The sequence below is a fragment of the Macrotis lagotis genome, chromosome 3, assembly GCF_037893015.1.
Source record: "Macrotis lagotis isolate mMagLag1 chromosome 3, bilby.v1.9.chrom.fasta, whole genome shotgun sequence".
In the NCBI taxonomy this organism is placed as follows: Eukaryota; Metazoa; Chordata; class Mammalia; order Peramelemorphia; family Peramelidae; genus Macrotis; species Macrotis lagotis.
In genome coordinates, this window is record NC_133660.1 from 19273255 (window position 1) to 19292658 (window position 19404).

The 19404-nt window shown below is 44.6% G+C and overlaps 2 protein-coding genes across 12 annotated transcripts in view; one reads left to right on the forward strand and one right to left on the reverse strand.

The window, feature by feature from the left end:
- The window catches only part of UBXN8 (UBX domain protein 8), a 33047-nt gene extending 26353 nt beyond the window's left edge, over window positions 1-6694 (forward strand). For all 11 annotated transcript variants that reach the window (XM_074228259.1, XM_074228260.1, XM_074228261.1 and 8 more), the window contains one exon: window positions 582-6694. In XM_074228259.1, the coding sequence (XP_074084360.1) occupies window positions 582-755 (174 nt within the window). In that variant the 3' untranslated portion in view covers window positions 756-6694. The remainder of the gene's footprint in view (window positions 1-581) is intronic.
- Window positions 6695-11996: 5302 nt separating this feature from the next.
- The window catches only part of PPP2CB (protein phosphatase 2 catalytic subunit beta), a 39719-nt gene continuing 32311 nt past the window's right edge, over window positions 11997-19404 (reverse strand). The window contains exons 3-7 of the mRNA XM_074228273.1: window positions 18677-18850; window positions 16891-16980; window positions 15664-15825; window positions 13979-14097; window positions 11997-12708 (exon numbers count right to left, since the gene is read on the reverse strand). Of these exons, the coding sequence (XP_074084374.1) occupies window positions 12636-12708; window positions 13979-14097; window positions 15664-15825; window positions 16891-16980; window positions 18677-18850 (618 nt within the window). The 3' untranslated portion in view covers window positions 11997-12635. The remainder of the gene's footprint in view (window positions 12709-13978; window positions 14098-15663; window positions 15826-16890; window positions 16981-18676; window positions 18851-19404) is intronic.

Here is a 19404-nt window from a genome sequence, read left to right on the forward strand (position 1 = left end):
GAGAGAGAACCATTCCTTGTGCCTTTCTTATCATGGAGCCTCTCCCCCTTCTCTCCATCACAGCTTGGCCTTGACAATTCTTAAAAGCTCCTGGCAAGATGGACTGGGGGGGGGGGGAGATGGCAAGGCTTCATTTTAAACTTGTCCTTGAGGGGCTTCCATAATTAATTGTCTGTCAGTATTAGGGACCACTGGTCCCCAGGTCAGCCTGAGAATAAAAACCATTCTGGTTTCTTCCCAGTTTATAGGGACATGCTTATAGCTTTCTGTCTAGCGGCAGAAGACTTAGGATTCAGCCTTTCCATGTTCTCTGTAACGCGGGGGGGGGGGTGAGACAATAGCAAAGGTCCTTCATCTCCTTTATGCCATAGCTCATCCCCTTCCAGCAAACTCTCCAGACCCCTTCTCGGATTTAGGGTGGTAAAAAAGATTACAAAGAAAACCCTTCTATTGAAAATGTTACTGAACTATTAAATAACAAAGTCACCTGAAGTTGAGTCCCTAGCCTGGGAGGGGGGGGTCTCTTTCTGGAAGCCCAACTGAACAGTTCCAGAGACCCAGAGGGTCTCTTTCTCTTCTAGGTATTGTTGGACTGGATGATGAAAGTGGGATATCAAAGGTCCATCTATACCCTCTCCACTTCCTATCCCAGAAGACCTCTGGAAGTAGGAGAAGACCAGACCCTAGAGGATGCAGGCCTCACCACAGACACTGTGCTGAATGTGGAGGAGAAAGAGCCCTGCCCCTCCCTGTGAGCTGGGTGGGTGGGAAGCCCTCAGATGACGGGCACCCAAGCACAGAGCACAGGCTGTAAAGGCAGGAGAGCTCCCCAGGATGATTGAGCTTGCCCCAGCCTAGATTGATGTCCTTGGCAATAAGGGATGTGCAAAATGGGACCTCAAGAATGAATGATTCATTGCCTCCTGAGGGCATTCAGGCATCCAGTGCTGGCCTCCCGTGGTCCACATCCACAAGCCTAGGTTAGGGGCTTCCTCTGGTGAGTCAAGGGCCATTTGGATGTAACACCATTCTCAGGCCATAAAATTAAAAGTCCTTAGATTCACTGAGTTGAGTCCTGCCTTCTGTTGCTGTGCTAGTAGTGCAAGATAAATGATTTTGCCAGCTTTCTACTGCCCACGGCCAGACGTAGCCAGACATTCCTGCCCCTGGTCTAGACCAAGACCTGTTCTAGCCTAGAACCTCCAGGGACTCAAACCAAACATGGCAAGATTCTAGTGTGAAGGTTGGGAATGGAGATGGCCGGTTTGAGCTGCCCACTGGGCTTCCCAGCATCATCCTCACCATCCTGTGGGCCTATTGTCTCCTCAACAGTCCCAGGACTGCATGCAGCCATCTTGTCAGGGAGTATGTCTATCTACCCCATTCTAGTTCAGACTCCTAGTGGGGGCCAATGTGCAGGCTCTGACAAGTCACTCTGGGAGGTGGAAGGGTAAGGTCTAGGTCAGATGAGACCAGTGGAGTCAGGTATAGGATGGGGTGGGCTGGATTCCAAAATTCTGTCTCGACTGCCAATCCTTAGATAGTTTGTACTTTTCCCAGTTGATATTTGAAAAATTTTTTTAAAAGTTTTTATTGAAACTTTCTTCCATTACCATAGTATCTCATCAATCCTTCCCCCTTCCCTTTCCCAAGAGCCATCCTACATGACAAATAGTAATTTTCAGAGGGAAGAAAAAAAAAAAACAAACCCAATTGATAGACATCTCACTCACTAAAAAGTCTGAAAGTGTGCCAGGCTGATCCCCGGGGACCCCTTCCCTCCATGAAGGGTATGCTGAGGGCATCACAACAGTGCTCGCTGTTTTCTTGGCTCTGCTTCATTTTCACAACACTGTGATACTCCTATCATATTGCACCCCCTCCCCATTAGTGGGCATCTGAGACTGTTAGCAACCCATAGCTCTATGTTATCAGCTTGGAGGCACTGTGGGTAGAGGTCGCCCCTTGAGTCAAATCCAGCCTCAGACACTCCCTTTCTGCCTCAGTTTCTCACCTGTTAAATAGTAATAATAATAGTAATGACATCACCTACTTCCCAGGGAGATTGTGTGGACCACATGAGATGTGTGTAGAGCGAACTTCTTCTAAGGAAAAGTTCTATCAGAATGTTGTACGGAAGAATGCAGTCAGCACAGGACCTCTGCTGTGCCCAGGAGCCAGCACAATAGAGTGCCAGGGTACCACCCTCTCTTCCAAGGGATTCCCACTCTGGTTCCTGCAGGAAGTCTGGGTCAGTTCTGGCCTGAAACAAACCCAGCTGTGATGGCTCCTTCAGCTTGAAGGTCATGAGGGATGGTCCAGATGAGGGCCCAGCCCCAGGGATTGGGTCAGGGTGGGCAGCCCCACCAAGTGGATTCTTTCCAACAAGCTCTGAGAAAGTGGTCTGGGCTCCGCTTGTGTCAGTCCACATGGGTCTGTGTCTCTACCTGAGCTCTCATTTTTCTCACCTTGGCTCCTGGTGCAACCCCCACCAGCCTTGTCCATGGCCACCACCTCCTGACTGATCTCCCTTCTCAGTTCCTTCCCACCTGCTACAGAAGTCAGAAGTGCTTTTCCTCCACTGCCCGTTGGATCCAGGCCCTCTTGGACCCCAGAGGTCTTGCCATCCTACCTGCTGCTCCGGTGCCCAGAATGCTGCTCTGCTCTCTCAGGCTCTGGTTCTGGCCTCTAACCCATGAAGCCTGTGCTGGATTCCTACCCACCCAAACCCTTGGTGTGTGCAGGGAGGGGGGGATGGAGGGAGACAGGGGAACCTCTCTCTCCAAATTACCGTAAAATAACTGGTGGCTCACTGGGTTCACATTCAGCCTCATATACTTTGTAGCCATATGTGACCCTGGGCAAGTCTCCTCACTTCTGTTTGCCTCAGTTTCCTGAACTTGCCAACATGGCCCTTGTTTCTTCATTTCTCTCCAAAGTCTGGATTTCATCTTCCTGAATCCTATTCTCTTCACAGCACTGACCTCACTCTTCAGGGTCCAGAGCCTTCCAGCTGCCCCCTTCCTGGCTGGAGGGCTCCTTGCTGAAAGCTGTAGGTGAGGCCTCCATCCTGACAACCAGTCCCATTTGAAATGAAACCACTGGGATAGCACTGTTCTGGAGGCCACCCATGAAACCATGAGGTAACTGCCTGCCTGCCTTGGCACTTGAGCACACCACCCCAGAATGCTGATGGTAGAGGAAAAAGCCCTGGACTAGGGAAGGAAGGGAAGAAAGAGTTATGGTCCATGAAGGTCCTGGGAAATTACAATGTCCTCAGAAACGACAAATATGAAGAATTCCATGAACCAGACCAGAAATATAGAGTTGTGGGGGCAAAAGGAGGGTGACCTGGGAGAATGGCTTACATGATACCAACAGATTTGAAAGCACTAGTCATCAACAATTTTTTTTTTTTTAGTTTTTGCAAGGCAATGGGGTTAAGTGGCTTGCCCAAGGCCACACAGCTAGGTAATTATTAAGTATCTGAGGCTGGATTTGAACTCAGGTAGGCCTGACTCCAGGGCCAGTGCTCTTATCCACTGCGCCACCTAGATGCCCCGTTTTGTTTTTAAAGAAGTCAGAGAGAATGATCTAAATTTCTGAAGTGCTGGTGGGGCTACTCAAAGACAGAAGCACTAACAAATATACCGCTAGAAGAACTGTAGCTTAATCATGTTGTTCTGTGCCCCTCACCTGAGTGATGTTTGACCACAATGGCAACACCCATCCCACTAATTCAGGGAGGGCATATGAGCGCATGCCTGTTAAGTCCTAGAGCTGGATGCCCAGGGCAGACAATGACGAAGACCTCCGAGGCCAGGACAGGGAAGGGAGGACTGGGAAACTATAAAATACAAAACACTATTGACAATACTTTCACAAAACACCTCTTTCACTTTTTTTTTTGTTTCTAATGGCTCATACCACTGTTTACCTCCACCCTAGGTGATCAAAGATCTGGTACATTTTTACTTATTGTAAATACTTTTAAAGTTTAAAATTTTAATTTACATCCTGCACCTCTAGGTGCCTATAGATGACACAATGGAATTAATATATGCTGGATGAACCATAAAGCTACAAGCTACAAGGAGGCCAGGAGATTTTTTCTTCCATTAGACTCTCTACATAATGCTGGCCCAGGAGGAAGAATTGTTCTTTTGTCCTGTATGGCCACTGTCTTGAGCATCCTAAGGGCGTGATCACGTAATGGAAGGAGACCTGAAGGGCTGTGGTTCATTCATTCCTGCTTTCTTGGCTGGTGGTCTTATATGTAAAGGGAGATATTTGTTAGTGCTCCTGTCTTTGAGTAGCCCCACCAACACTTTGGTATATGTAAAGGGAAATACAACTGTGGTCACATGCCTAGACGGGAGACTGCAACGATCAGGAGCTAATTTATGTACACAATCCACAATGTACATGTGAGATGTGGGGGAAAAGTCATTTTATTCCTTTCTATTAAAGGGAGTCCTGAAGTGACTCTTGGTTCCAGGGGACTCATGTTGAAAGGCTGAACTATTTCCTTCCTCCATGGCAGAGAAGGGGTGAAACATGAGGAAGGGATGTGGGGAGAATGTTGCCTCCAAAAGGTCAGTGGGCAGGTGTGTGTGTGTGGGGGGGGGTCGTGATTAGAAAGGGACTGCTTCAAAAAACAAGTACTGGAGGACAGGCATAGTTTTTAAAAAGTAAAATGGATGCTTAATAAAGACCTCACATAGTTTAAAGACCAGTCAAAGAAAGATGCAATCTTAGCCCCTCTTCACACAATCTGGAAGGTACAAGATTAAAATTAAATGGGTCCAGTCACTCAAGGTCTTGGTCCATTTGATTTGATGCAATTTAAGCATATGAGGCAAGACTGGAGACAGTTAAGCTGGATACAAAAAGCCCTGCACTTGACGAACTTGGAACCCAATTGAGGGGAATGATAGCAAGGAGATACAAAGGAGCGGTCCTGGTGACATGCAGTCAAAGATATGGAAGATGGGAGGCAAGCCACTGTGGACCTAAGACTTGTAGCCCAACAACAAAGGACAGGTCAGTCCTTTGCTGGGAAGATGAGGAAATGAGCTCCAAGAAGAGGGAGCTACAGAAGCCCCCCCCCCCACATACAGTCTTTCTGATGCAAGCTCCCATGGACACACATGTCCATCCTGACCACAGCAGTTTCTGATAGATGGGGATGGTGGAGGTGGTGTGTGTTTGGGGAAATGGAATGGGTAAAGGCATAATCACAGGAACACACAAGACTGGAGGGGATGCAGAATGAGGCTAGGACCAGAGTCGATGCAGACGGGATGTCAAGGGCCTGGAATGCCAAGATAGGGAGGCATGCAGCAAGAGTAAGAAGTTGCAATAACAAAGAATCTGAAGCTAGAAGCCTGGATAGTAGACTCTGAGAATAACCCAGACATGTTCCCCAGAGTATGGAAAGTCCAGGCCCCTCATTGAAGCTCAGAGTGGTCATGGAGCAAACAACGATCAAAGGCAGGTTTGAACCTGGGTCTTTGCTGATTCCACATTCTGCAACATGGCAGGGACTCTGACAGATGGGTAGGAGTAGAAAGTAAGAGAGAGATGGTTTAGCTGGCCTTGGGCTATCTCACTTAGAAAAGTGAGAAATAGGGTGGGGCTAGGTGGCACAGTGGATAGAGCACTGGCCCTGGAGTCAGGAGTACCTGAGTTCAAGTCTGGCCTCAGACACTTAATAATGACCTAGCTGTGTGGTTTTGTGCAAGCCACTTAACCCCATTGCCTTGCAAAAACCTTAAAAAAAAAAAAGGAAAGTGAGAAATAGAAAGAATGGTAATGCTGCTCCCAAAAGAATTAGTGAAATTAAGACAAAGAGCAGCTTTGAGGAGAAAGCGGCATTCTTCTGGGTAAACTGAATTAGGTGGTGATGTCAAGGTGGATGGAGGACATAGGTACCTGACAAGATCCCCAAAGGGCAGAAAAGAGGGTTCAGAAGAGAACCCCAAAGAAGGGCAGTGTCGTGGCTGAGCTGCAGTGGGCTGCTATTTCTAGCAGTCTGGCCATGGAAGGAAGAGGAGAGATGTCAGCCGCAAGACTAACAGGGTCAACACTGAGTCGGGTTGTTTTTGAAGATCCTCTATGGAGCAAGGCTATGGAGAAGAGTGGAAGGATGGCAGAGGATCACAAAAAGAAGCTTCTGTGGATACTATGAGGAAGAGCCAGGGTAAGCCGGCTGTAAGTAATGCAGAGTTAGAGTGGTCCCAGGGACTGGCTTGAATTTTCCCTTCAAAGCAGGAGCTACAGCAGTGGCTCACTTGGGACGAGTGACACTGGGGTCTGGTCTCATTCTGGGACAGCATGGAGGTCAGGTATCTGGGCCCCAGCTGACCTCAATGGGGCAGACTTCAGGGAACCCAGTGCTGAACCCCTTCCCTTTTAAGTCCATACACATTCCTCCCATTGTCGTTTTGATTCTGTGGTTTTTAAGAATAGATGGTATAGCAATGAGAGGTTCTCCACTGGAGCTCAAGGAGTCTGTGAACTTGGATAGGGCCAAGAATTGCCTCTTGGTTCTCACTGACCTGTGACTCACTTTGGATTCAATGCCTTTTTATTTTTTGCATCTAAAAACATCGTTCTGAGAAGAGGTCTTTCCCTTGGTTTCACCAGACAGACTGGCACAAAATGGATTAAAAATCTTGGCTCCACACTACTAGGCAGGCTTGGATGACTCAGTGGAAGCAGCTGGTGGGGGTTGGGGTGGGGGTGGGGAGGAGAATTCAAGCTCACAATGAGGTAGGCTCAGTCAAACCAAGTGTAAAGGGAAGATGGAAACAAACAAAAAATGCCAAGGTCTGGCAAACTGTTGCTGCAAAACAGCCTCATCAATCCTCCAAAAACAAAGACCTTCAGAATGCAAAGTGGAAGGGTTGTCCTTGATTCGTCTGTGACTGTTACAGGACAAGATGCTAACCACTGCTATGAAGAAAAAATGTTTGCCACACACAGCCAGACAGTACAAAAACTGGAGTTCTTAAGATGGGCAAAGAGGTGGTCTTAACTAATAAAATTTTTATATTCAAGGTTTTAACAAAAACCATTGTTGGGCAGCTAGGTGGCACAGTGGATAGAACACTGGCCCTGAATTCAGAAAGACCTAAGTTCAAATCCAGCCTTAATATTTACCTGGTTGTGTGACCTGGTCACTTAACCCCACTGCCCTGCAAAAACAAAAAAAACAAAACAAAAATCCATTGTCAAGTCCAGGTGAGCCTGGATGCTAGATGGCAACATCATAAGACTATAAAATATTTAGTCCACAAATATCACCTTCTGCATGTCTGGCTCTAACTGAACCAGGGACACCAGAAACATGAAAACCTAGTACCTGGTCACACCGACAGGCTAAAGAAGACCTAACAGAGATGGGGGAAAGGAAGGCCCTAGAATTAGGAGGGGTTACTGGGCTTCAGAGAAGCCTGGAGAGGATTCTGGGAAGATGGCAGCTGGGTTGGAACACTTTGGACCCTCAAACATCCTCTCAGAGGGATAATAGAGCAATGGAAAGAAACAAGTCAGGGTAATGGAGAAGAATCCAGGAAAGCCCCCAGGGGCAGAGGTTCTGCCTGAACGACAGTATGTAGTCTAAGGTCAGGCTGAAGACTGGAGGAAGGACCTTCCACTGTGGAGCCGGCCAAGCACAGCTGTATGGACCAGAAATCCTGGCTGGTCTGAACCACTATCCTATCACCCACCTGGTGAGTCCAGCAGGAGAGGGGTGGGGACCTGGCGGGGAGGGGCACCTGAAGGACAACAGAGTCCCTGGTTTTAGTTCCTGGGCAGAGAGGGCAGCTGATGTTTGCAGCCCCCTGAAAGACCTTAGGGAACAAGATCATTTGTAGGATGGTGTGGCTGGGGGCTCTAGCTGTGGCTTAGGAGTGGAGAGGAAAGCCCAAGGTTGAGCCCCAGGACTGACCTCAGCAAATAATAGTAAGAAGGAACTGAGGCTTGGAGCTTTATCCTCAAGATTACAACTTAAGCACACTAATAACTATAGTAATAAGAATCACAACAACAATAATAGATGATGATAATAAAACAAAAAATAAAGATGAACAAGCAATGGAGAAAGAACCAAACCACAGAGAATACAGAAAATACAGATTCAGAGGAAGATAATAGAACCAAAAAAAGCTACTCCTTTTTCAGCGAGAAATGGCAAATGGTACCATGCACAGGGTTTCCTGAAAGGAAGCGAGGGGGAGAAAAGGGAATCTGGAGGCCAAATCCATCTTCAGACATCTGATATAGACTTGGGAAAATCACTTAACCCTATTTCCCAACAAAACAAACAAAAAGGGGGGGGACTTAAAAAGGACTTGGAAATAGAAAATAAAAGACTTAAGAAACTACAATTGGATAAAGAGAAGCTAATGACTTTCTAAGACACAAAGAAATAATAAATTTAAAAGAATGAAAAAGTAGAAGAGAATGTGAAACATTTCATCAGAAAAACAACTGATCCAATAAAATATATAGTGGAACTGCCTGAAGATTATGATAAAAAAAGGATTTTGATACAATACTATAAGAAATTATTAAGGAAAATTGTCCCCAAGTCCTAAAGGCTGAGCAGAAATAGAAAAAATCCACCGATCACCACCTGAAAGAGAACCCAGGAGGAAAACTTTCTGAAATATTATAACCAAATTTCAAAGCTTACAAGTTAAGAAGAAAATATTGGCATTAACAAAAAAACCCAACTTAAATATTGTGGGACCATAACAAGGATTATCAAGACCCAGCAGCTACTATATATTAAAGCATCATAGGTCCTTTTGAAGAGCAAAAGAGCTATGTCTACAATCAAGTATAACTTACCCAGTAAAGTGAAGGATAATCCTGAATGAATAAAAAAGGAAATTTAAAGTATTGAAAGACTCAGGTATTTGTGACAAAAACAACAGAACTTAAGGGAACATTTAGCATATAACATTCAGGAGAAATAAAAAGGACATAAAGGCCAATTATAAGGGACACAATAAGGTCAAATTATTTACTTCTATATGAAAATAAGTCTTTTATGACTCATTTTTAATTGGGTATCTGAAAGACAGACTTGTGCTGAATATGATGAGGTGAGTAAAAAAAAAGAAATGGGAGAGATAAAAAGGAGCAATTTTTGTCATACAAAAGAAGCAAAAAAGGGGAAAAGAAATGGAAGATAGTAAGGAGGAAAGCAGATGGTCCTCAAACCCAACTCTCATTGGGAATGTATCAAAAGAGGGAACAACAGATATGTCCAGAAGGGTTTAAGAAGTCTTTTAAAGTCAGAAAGAAACAAGAGATAGGGAAGAGGACAAGGGAGGGATTCTTGGTGGAGTGGGTAGGGTAAAGGAATAGTGGGTTGAAGTAAAACAGAGGAAAGAGGAGCAACAGGAATAGGATAGGAGGACAGTGAAGAAAACAAGGAGTAAAATATTTAACAAGTAATGATAATTTAGAATGTGGATGAGATGAATTTACCTATGAGGTGGAAACGGATAAGAGAAGAAAAACCAGAATTCAAGGATATGTGGTTTCAGGAAGTACTATAAAAATGAGATATACCCAAATATTAAAAAAAAAAGGTCAGAAGTAAAATTTATTATGGATTCATTATCGCAGACAAAATTAGCGCTTACACAGATTTCAATCAAAAAAGAAAAATAGGGAAATTACACTGTCAGTCATACTGTTCAACATTGTTTTAAACCATTTAAAATATTAGACAGCCTGAGAGTATACCTGCCAAAACTCAGGAACTAGAAAAATAAAAACAAAACACATTTTATACAAGTAAAGTCAGATCTAAGTAACTGTTCATGGGCACTACTGTTCATGGGTAATTAAAGCCAATATTAAAAAAATTGACAATTTCATTTTTGTAACTCCATTCCAATGAAATTAATAGAAAATTATCTTATTAAGTTGGAAAATTTAATCAAAGTTCATTTGAAAGCACAACTTCAGAGAGACAAAGAAAAACTGGACAGCTTGAAATAGGAGTATTTATGAGACAGGCTTCCTTGAAATGGAAATGTACTCTTATACCAAATCCAGTGCTCTGCTGCCTATGTGGCAATGTTGTTTTTTTCCTTTTCCTTTTCTATATTTGTTTAAAATAAAAAGTTTACTTAAAAAAAAGGTCCAAGATGTCAGAAATCAGAGAAGGGGAAGGAGAGCAGTCTGGGCCTGGGAGACAGCCTGAGGGAAGGCTCAGAGCTGAAGGATGGAGGGTCTGGCAGAAGGAACAAGGAAGATAGGGTCACTGGGTTGACGACCAAGCAGGGCAGGAAGAGGTAAAGGAGTAAGGAGGCTAGAAAGGAAAGATCTCTGAAGGTCCAAGAGAGCATTTAGTGTTGGATTCTAGAGAGAGGGTGCCAGTGGAGTTTACGCTGTAGGGAGTTGACATATCAATCTTGTATTTTGGGAATCAATGGGATGGCTAAAGTGGGAGGTGATGAAGGCCTGCCCCAAGCTGGGGGCAGGGTCAGAGGAGAGACTGGAGATAACTGTCAAGAGATGCTATAGAGGTGAAATGGACAGGTGGCCTGGGAGCCATGTTGGATGGGGAAGGGGGTTGGTAGAGACAGGAAGGATAAGGACACCTGGGTTGGGAGACCAAGCACTGGGCAGTAGGAGGAGGGGACTGTTTGGGTAAAGTTATTTAATTCCTTCCAGTGAACCTGGAAGTCTTATCCCATGGCGGGAATGATGAACTCTGATAATAAGATGGATAGCCTAAGGAACACAATTGTTCAGGAAGGATGTGAATTTCCAAATAGAGAAAGAATACTGCAAAATAATCTTTCACCATTGTACTTAGCCTAAAAAAATTGAGAAATTGTTCCACAAGATAATATGCTTTAAGGCCAGACTAATGTTTCACTGACAATGAATAGGCTACACTCAATAAGACTTCGAAAAGTGGACTGAGTGTAGAAGGCATGCTGAATATGCAACAGGACCTAGGGGTGTTTTCATAAAGAATTATAGGTTGCATGTCAAAATACTAGGATCTCGATGCCAAGTCTTGGAGGATGAGTAACTGCAAGCGAAAGAGGCCATATGGGGAAGTTTTTTAAGATGTGAAAAGCTGGAATCTCTCTTGTGTAAGTCAATCCACACCTCAGCTAAATTACACAGCATTGTGGGCATGGTGGGGGTCAAGGAAGAAGTCAGATAATCCACATCACTGAGCACTAGGATATGCCTCAACTGGTGCTGAGGGCTGGAGATACAGTGAGGAAGGGAAGCAGAGAGCAGGATGGTGGCAAGTTCTCTGGGGGAGAGGTGTGGGGCAGGAGAGAACATTGTAGCTGGGGCTGACAGAGGGTGAAGCCTTGGAAGGTGATAGGTGAGAGAGCGCCAACATGGATGGCAGAGCAATGTTCCTTTAATGACCTGTGTAATCAAACACATGCTTAGGGTTCAGGGGTCTCATCAATTCAACAGTGTTGCTTTTCCATCCTTAATGTCAGAGTCATGCTTCCACGAAGGAATTCTTACTTCAACATTCACTCATGGATGCTATGTAATAATGGGACTGCAAACATCAAACGAGTTGTCTTTTGGCTCAGCTCTCTTAATAAAGTGGAGACAGACCTTCCATAGATCATCCCAGGACTACGTTTTAAAAAAATAAAAGCTGCAGCTTGACTGCACATTATTGTGGTTCTTCAGAATTCACTTATTCATCTTTTATTTCAGTTCACAACCTAACTTTTAACATCACATGTTAAATGTAAGCGATCGGTACTATAGTAACCCAGGTCACCTATGGAAATCAAAACCATCCATGGCTGTGTTCTTGTCTTGCACTGCAGACTCAGCAAGTGGCTCTTTTCTATTTGTCACATAATAGAGCAAATAAAAGAAGTCATCATTTTAAATGAGTTTGTTTCCACAGTCTGGTCACAGCAGGTTTTCCCCATGAGAAATTTCCTACCCATGCGCACCACGGCAAGTCAGCACAGTTTGGTTTACAACTCAAAGTTTATTGTTCCAATACACCCAAGAAGCTGCAAGCACTTCTGTGACAAATATACAGAAACAAAGGGAGATCAACCCAGAACAGTCACTTAGCTTAAAAGAAGGGAAATCTCTCTAAATGTTATGACAACGCACTCCCAAGGGAATCTTCACCTTTCTCCAGTTAAGTTAATCAGATATTTTAATAAAATAAAGGGTGATGAGTTATGTCAAAGTTAGTTTGTGCATTTTCTTTAAAAATAAACTCCAAATTCTATCCATGCCAGTGAAACACTAAAACTAAAATTTACAGATTAATAAGCGCAAAAGGAGATGGAGGTATTCATTACCTTTGTGTTTGAACAGTCCAGAAGAAAACAGGGACTCCAAATACAGCAGGCTGGCTGGCTGGCTGGCTGAATGACCGACCTAAGATGGGGGTGGGGGGGTGGGGGGGGCATGTGGGGTTCAGCCTCAGTGGGCTTGCTCAGTGCTGAGTGCCTCTGGCACAGTTTGGTCCATGATGGGCACTGATGCAGACACAGATCCCAACGTGTTACACAAACATGTCTATTCTCATCGCTTTGTAAAAAAGATGCCAGGTGTACTTCCAGATATTTTTGGTAGGGTTTCCCCAAAGCTGTTTATAGGAAGTAGTCTGGGGTGCGCCGCGTAACATGGGGCTCTCCACGACGAGGAGCGGGGTCAAACTGCAGGCTGTGAGAAGAGAAATCCAAACAGTGACTCAGGAGGTGCTCCTGCCAACACCTCTTCTGGCCCAGAAAGCCAGACTAAAGACCTCAATGGGCCAAGCCCTTTCCCTTTCTCCCCAGCTATTAGCAGATGACCAAAGGACGAAGAAAGGCCAGGCCAGGCACCGCGAGAGCGGAGGAACAGCAGTAGCAAACAGGCCCCAAGCTGGTGGCTTACCTCTGGTTTGAACAGTCCAGAGGGCATTTTCATCGATGGGCAATGTTTAGGGTCTACTAAGATGTGTACCAGGACTGTTGCAGGGCTTAAGCCACCCTGAAATGACCAATAAGGGAGGCTTGGGGGCCACTGTGTAGCTACACTGCACTCGTCCTTTTCACCATTTCTCCAAGATCAAGAGGGAAATTTTCATTGTGTTTTCAGCTAATGATTTTAACTTAACTGGAAGTCCTCACCCCATTGCCCCATTGCTTCTCCTTCTCCTGGTGCCTCTTGGCCCACCAAACATGTGCAGACAGTGAGCATCTGCTGAGTCTGCTCTTCTATCCATCTCTCCATGGATCCTCAGAGCTCATGAGCTTGGGACTTGTCCCCCCCTATGCTGATAGTCCTGCTTGGGGGGGCTAGGGGAGGTGTTTCTTCACTTGTCAGTATCCTTCCTCAACCGTGGATCTGTTTTGAGGGGGACAGAGACCAACAGGTCTAATACGTCTTTGCTACTTATTAGAACCTAGAACTGTGTTGGCATTTTTGGCTGGTATAACAGAGTCAATTCCCTGGAAGCTCGCAGGCAAAGTATGGTTTAGCAAATCAATCAAGCTTTCCCCAACCTAGCCCTGAATTTTATCCACAGCATTCCCTTAAGTGAACAATTCATCAGAGATTCCATAAAGCACAAATTAGTCTGGATGACTTTGAAATCATGGTTCCCTTTGGTTAGAAATACACCAAACATCACTTCAAGGATGAAAGCTTACTGACCTGCAATTCGCATTTGCTAAAAGTCAGGGTAACACCTGCTCTTCTCTAGTCTTTGGTCACTAATCCTATTTTCTAGGATCTTCAAGGCAATCACATCAGCCAAAAAAAAGCCTATTCAATAAATGTTGATTAATCTGAATGAAAAAAGTAATGGTAAATTTCTTTTATTTTGCCTTGTTTTTCTTTTTCTTTCACATATTAAAAAAGGTGAAAAATGTTGACTTCTGTGCTAATGTGTGACTCTTCCTTCTAATATCTCCATTTCTATTTTCTTTCTAAATTATGTAATACTTACAAGGAATATTTTAAAGTGTCATCTAATTCCATGATAGCAGCCTGGTTCCCACAACGGTAGCAGTAATTAGGTGCACTGAAAATGGTTACCACGTTTCGATCATGACACCAGTTGTACCCCTGAAACAATTAAAAATGCCATCTGAGTTACTCTTGTGGGAACATGAATAACACAAAGCGAACAGGAAAGGAATCATCACGTGGTAGTTCTGGGAGCCACTGGTAAAACCTACAAATCAGACCTGAGGCCTGGAGGCCCTAGCCCAGAGGGTGAGACCAGAGTCCTCCCACAACATCTAGAGTTCAAGGGTTGAAGAGCTACATCTTATTCAAATCTTGGGGCAAACCAAACTAATTCGTAGCAGTCCAAAGAGATGTACTTTTAATTTCTAAAGGATAAGGATAACTTATTTAACATTTCCAAGTCAAAGGAAAACCATGAATTTTAACATTCCAGAAAAGGCTCATCGTGTATGCCAAAGTGATCCTGACTTAGCTGGCAGAAATGACGAGAAAGGAAATGGCATCCAAATGGAACAACCTAATGCTAAACTATCTCATCAAGTAATTCAGAATGAAAAATGAGAAGTGCGTGCCAGAAGTGGCATTGTATAACCAAGGTAAGTCAACCACCACAGAAAGACCACAGTCAGCAAATACTTGCCTAATTTGAGAAAAGGTGACTACAGGTGCAGCCTGCAAAGTCATTTGTAAAAAACTGTTGTGAAGGAGAAGGAGGAGGGGAATGGAGAATCAAGTCAGCCAACAAAAAGCCTGATAAAGACTCCAGGAAACAAAGTCCTCCCAAGGGCAGAAGAACAAAGATGGCATTGATCGCAAAGCCTCTCAAAAGCTGCTTCTGCCACATAAGTCAGGGAGCTGGAGCTGATCTGCCATGGGGGGGGGGAGGTAGAAATCACACTCAAGAGTTAACAAAGGGGGCGGCTAGGTGGCACAGTGGATAGAGCACCAGCCCTGGAGTCAGAAGGACCTGAGTTCAAATCTGACCTCAGACACTTATTAATTACCTAGCTGTGTGACCTTGGGCAAGCCACTTAACCCCACTGCCTTGTAAAAAGAAAAACAAAAAAGAAGAGTTAAAAAAGATGGGAGAAGCAGCTGGACTGGACCCAGTCTACCAGAGGAAATCTATACACAAGGACATACAAAGTACCTGAAGGAGGGGAAGGACTCAAAATTGTAGAAGAAATCCTTGCTTTTTTTTTTAATGAAAAAAGTGAAGCAGGAAAACAAACTACACACCAACTTTCCTGCCTGTACAAAAGTCTTGTGAGAATCTCGGTGGACAGGGGTCAGCAACAACACCCAGTCAGGCATAGAGGTCAGGAGAATATCCAGCGATGGTGGCCAGCCACTGCCTTCAATACACACACCTCCCAGAGCCAGCAGGCAAGCTGAATCAGACATGTAATTTTATATGCAAACATCTTTTCCTTAGTGATAGCAGATGTACACTGTCTTAGTAATTCTTTCTTTTGCCAACATATCAGAATCAAGCATTCCAAAGCAACACCTCCTTGGATGTTATCTGTCTTACTCCCTAAAATGAAGAGCAGCAATTTCTCCCTTCAGCTACCCCAGAGGGTTCTTGAGTGCCAGCAAACATGTCAGGGCCTATTACCCATTGAAGGCAGGAGAAAGCATCCTGCAAACAGATCTTCATACCTCCATCACAAGTTGGTGAGCACGGGAAACCAGTGTGAGGCCATTGGCATGGTTAAATGTTTCAGAAATGTCCTGTCCAAACGTGTAACCAGCACCGCGTGGAGAAATGCCCCATCCACCACGATCATCAGGATCAGACCATAACAGGTCACACATCGGGCCCTGCCAAGGGAAAACAAAGATGCCCCAATGCATGAGGAGGCCAGACCCTCCCTGGTGGAGGTTAAAGGGTAAGCCACATGTTACTCAGGTGCCAGGAAGGATGGAGGAACAGAGCACTGAAAGAAGGGCGAGGACTAGAATTTCTCTCAGTCTAAACATTTCCCCAGTACACCCTTCACTTCTTTTGGGTGCAGAGGAAGTGAATTCACAAAGGTGCCTGAATCTTTACTCAGTTCCCAGAAATACTTCCTTGCAGTTCTTGAGGATTCCTGGGGTCTGGATAGGAGCTAGGAGGGAGTCCCTTCTTGGGAAGTGCAGAGCTCTGCTCCAATCCTTCTCTTCCAAAACAAAACTTTATTGTAATAATTTCCTAACTTGTTTTAATGTCTACTTTTCTCTTCCTTTTTTAATATTTTGGTCACTTCCCAAGGATTCCCCTCTTCCCCAAAGAGATAGAAACAAACTCTGAGCCCCCCACCAGGAGTAAATGACAGCTGATGGTGGAAGGAGGAGGGGAACAGACCTCCCACCTGCCTTCCATGTTCTCTTCTCAAGGGTCTTTGGAGAGCTGTTCCTAACCTTCCCCCAGTGATCCATGGAAATGTATGGGGACTACTTTCTCATGGAATTTCAGACTGCTCCTCTGTTCCAATCCCTCTCAGACAGGGAGAATACCTTAATAGGCATCCTCTCCTTAACACATCTTCACAAAGACATTGTCAGGCCTTGGCTCTTTTGTCTCCTACCTGTGGAGCTAAATTCCCTTTAGAGATTTTATCTGGGCTGAAGCCCAAGAGACAGTGAAGAAGGAAGAGAACAAGCTTCGGATTTCTGAGGCTAAGAAGGGACTTTGCTCCTGATGACCTTCAAAAGTGGGTTTGTGGGATCCCCATGTCCCAGCAGAGCCCTTCAGAGAGGCTGGGCCAGTTCTCTAGTGTCACAGTGACTTGGGGGCTCAGGGCTAATGGAATCCAGAAAGCAGGTCTGGAAAAGGAACTTACCTCCTTGGTGGCACAGTAACTGACATGGGTAGAATTCCCCCCCGCAAAAAAACTCTAACTTTACCTCATGTGGAACTTCTTGCAGACGATCCAGGGCTCGGATATGATCCAGGGTATCGATGGATGGAGAAAGGCCACCATGGAGGCAAAATATCTTTTTTAAAAAAGGGGGGGGGCACCATTATTTTACTCATTTCTTGCCAAAATCTGATAAACAGTACTTAATAATTTAAAACAATGCTTATCTTATTGTAATTTAATGATTCCCAAAAATCTTAGCTACAAAAAAATAAACTCACTTATTCATTAATTTTTTTTTTTTTAGGTTTTTGCAAGGCAAACGGGGTCAAGTGGCTTGCCCAAGGCCACACAGCTAGGTTAATTATTAAGTGTCTGAGACTGGATTTGAACCCAGGTATTCCTGACTCCAGGGCCGGTGCTTTATCCACTACGCCACCTAGCTGCCCCTCACTTATTCATTAATGAGTAAGTAAAATTAAACTATTTAATTTAATATTATCCCAGATTATTTTTTCAAAGGTAATTTTTTCTTATAGTTGTGCTTTGGTAAACTTTTATCACTGACTTTTAAAACCTTCATTTAACACAAAGACTAATTAATGAACTTTCTACTGCTTGGCAGCCAGGTTATCAAGTGGATAAAATACAGGACTTGTAGTCAGGATGAACTGAGTTCAGATCTTGCCCAGGACAACCTCTAGATGTGTGATAGTGGAATTCTCTTAACTCTTCTGTGGTTCAAGTGAGTTCATCTGCAAAATGGGCATCAGAGCACCTACCTTGCTGGGTTCCTGATCTATGTGAAGTGCTCTACAAACCCTTCAATGCCACTATGGAAATGATGGCTATATTTAAATTGCTTTATTAGATGATTCTTTGTAAGTTACCTAGGAGGTGAGTTCCAGAGTGCTACTTCCAGAAAGCCCATCAATGGTGGTAAATAAATAATCCAAAGACACACCTGGTCAGCACTGCCTACAGGTTTCCCTCTCTGTTAATGGTCTATGTCTACAGGAGGCAGGTAGGAATAGACAGTGACCTCTGGGGTCCACCATCACCATGTCTCAGCCACCCCACAGCAGTGATGGACCTAACAGGGGACAGACTGTACCCATGGGGGACACCTCGGTGGCGCTCATCAATAACCCTTGCTCTTTTCTGACTCCAGGGAGAGAAGTAACCTGAAGGCAGGGGCTGCCAAGGCAGCAATAGTAGCCTACTCTGACCCTTATTAACTACAGGCCCTGAGCAAGTCCCATCCTGAGCTTCAGTTTCCCAATCTGTGAAATGGGGATGATGTTCCCTAATTTGCAAGGCTGTCCCAAAGATCAGAGCAGATAGAGGGCTGTCCTGGGGAACAGGAGAGACCAGGGTTCAACTCCTGACAAACAGCCTGAACAAGAACCCTACAGAGAAACGGGCCAAGCTGTCTTGCCTGAGAGTCCCTTGGACCAATGAAGCCCCCAATCCAGTTCCACACTCTCCCCCTTAAAGTGTCAGCTATTATTATGAAGGTGAAGACTCTTCTTTTTAAGTTCTGGAGGCAGTTAGGTAGTATAGTAGATAGAGGACCAGGCCTGGAGTCAGGAAGATCTGAGTTCAAATTGAGCCTCAGCTGACATCTGCTAGCTGAGTGATCCTGGGCAAATCACTAAACCCCTCTGGGCCAGAGTTTCCTCATCTGTCCAATGGGAATAATGGCCTCTAACTCCCAGAGGTAGCATCTGTAAAGCTCTTGGTTGAGAGCCTGGCCCAGAGGGGGCTCTACAGAAATGCTCAAGTCCTCCCTTCCTGTTACATGACGACAGCTAGATCTCTCCGACACCTACCTGTCCATCTACCAGCGCTGTGAGTGGAAGATAATCAAACAGATCAGTAAAGTATTTCCAAACATTGGCATTGCCGTACTTCCTCAGGCATTCATCGTAGAAGCCATACACCTGGGTAATTTGTCGGCTCTCGTGGTTTCCCCTCAGGATCGTGATACGCTCTGGATAGCGTACCTAGAAAAGGGAAAGGGAACAGCCGCCTGCTGAAGATGATTCAACAGATTAACTTCTGATTCTTTCAAAGACTACTTTTCCCTTCTGATGAAATTACAGCAAACTCTTGGATGAGAGTCAAGAAAATCTCTCATTTCCTGTATTCATTTTATACATGTATTTTATAAACACATTTTATATGTATACACACACACATTTATACATGACACATATTTATACATTATATATGTAATGTATATTTACATATAAACTACAATCATTTTTTAAAAATCCTGTCAATTCTAATTTCAAAATATCCCTTGGGGGGTGGCTAGGTGGTGCAGTGGATAAAACACCAGCCCGGCCCTGGAGTCAGGTGTACCTGGGTTCAAATCCGGTCTCAGACATTTAACAATTACCTAGCTGTGTGGCCTTGGGCAAAACCACTTAACCCCATTTGCCTTGCAAAAAAATAAAAAAATATCCCTTGGGTGCATGTTTTCGCTTCACAAAGCACTCCTAACCCCGGCTCAGGGTCCTCAGCACATTATTCTATGGTTACAAAACCACCATTT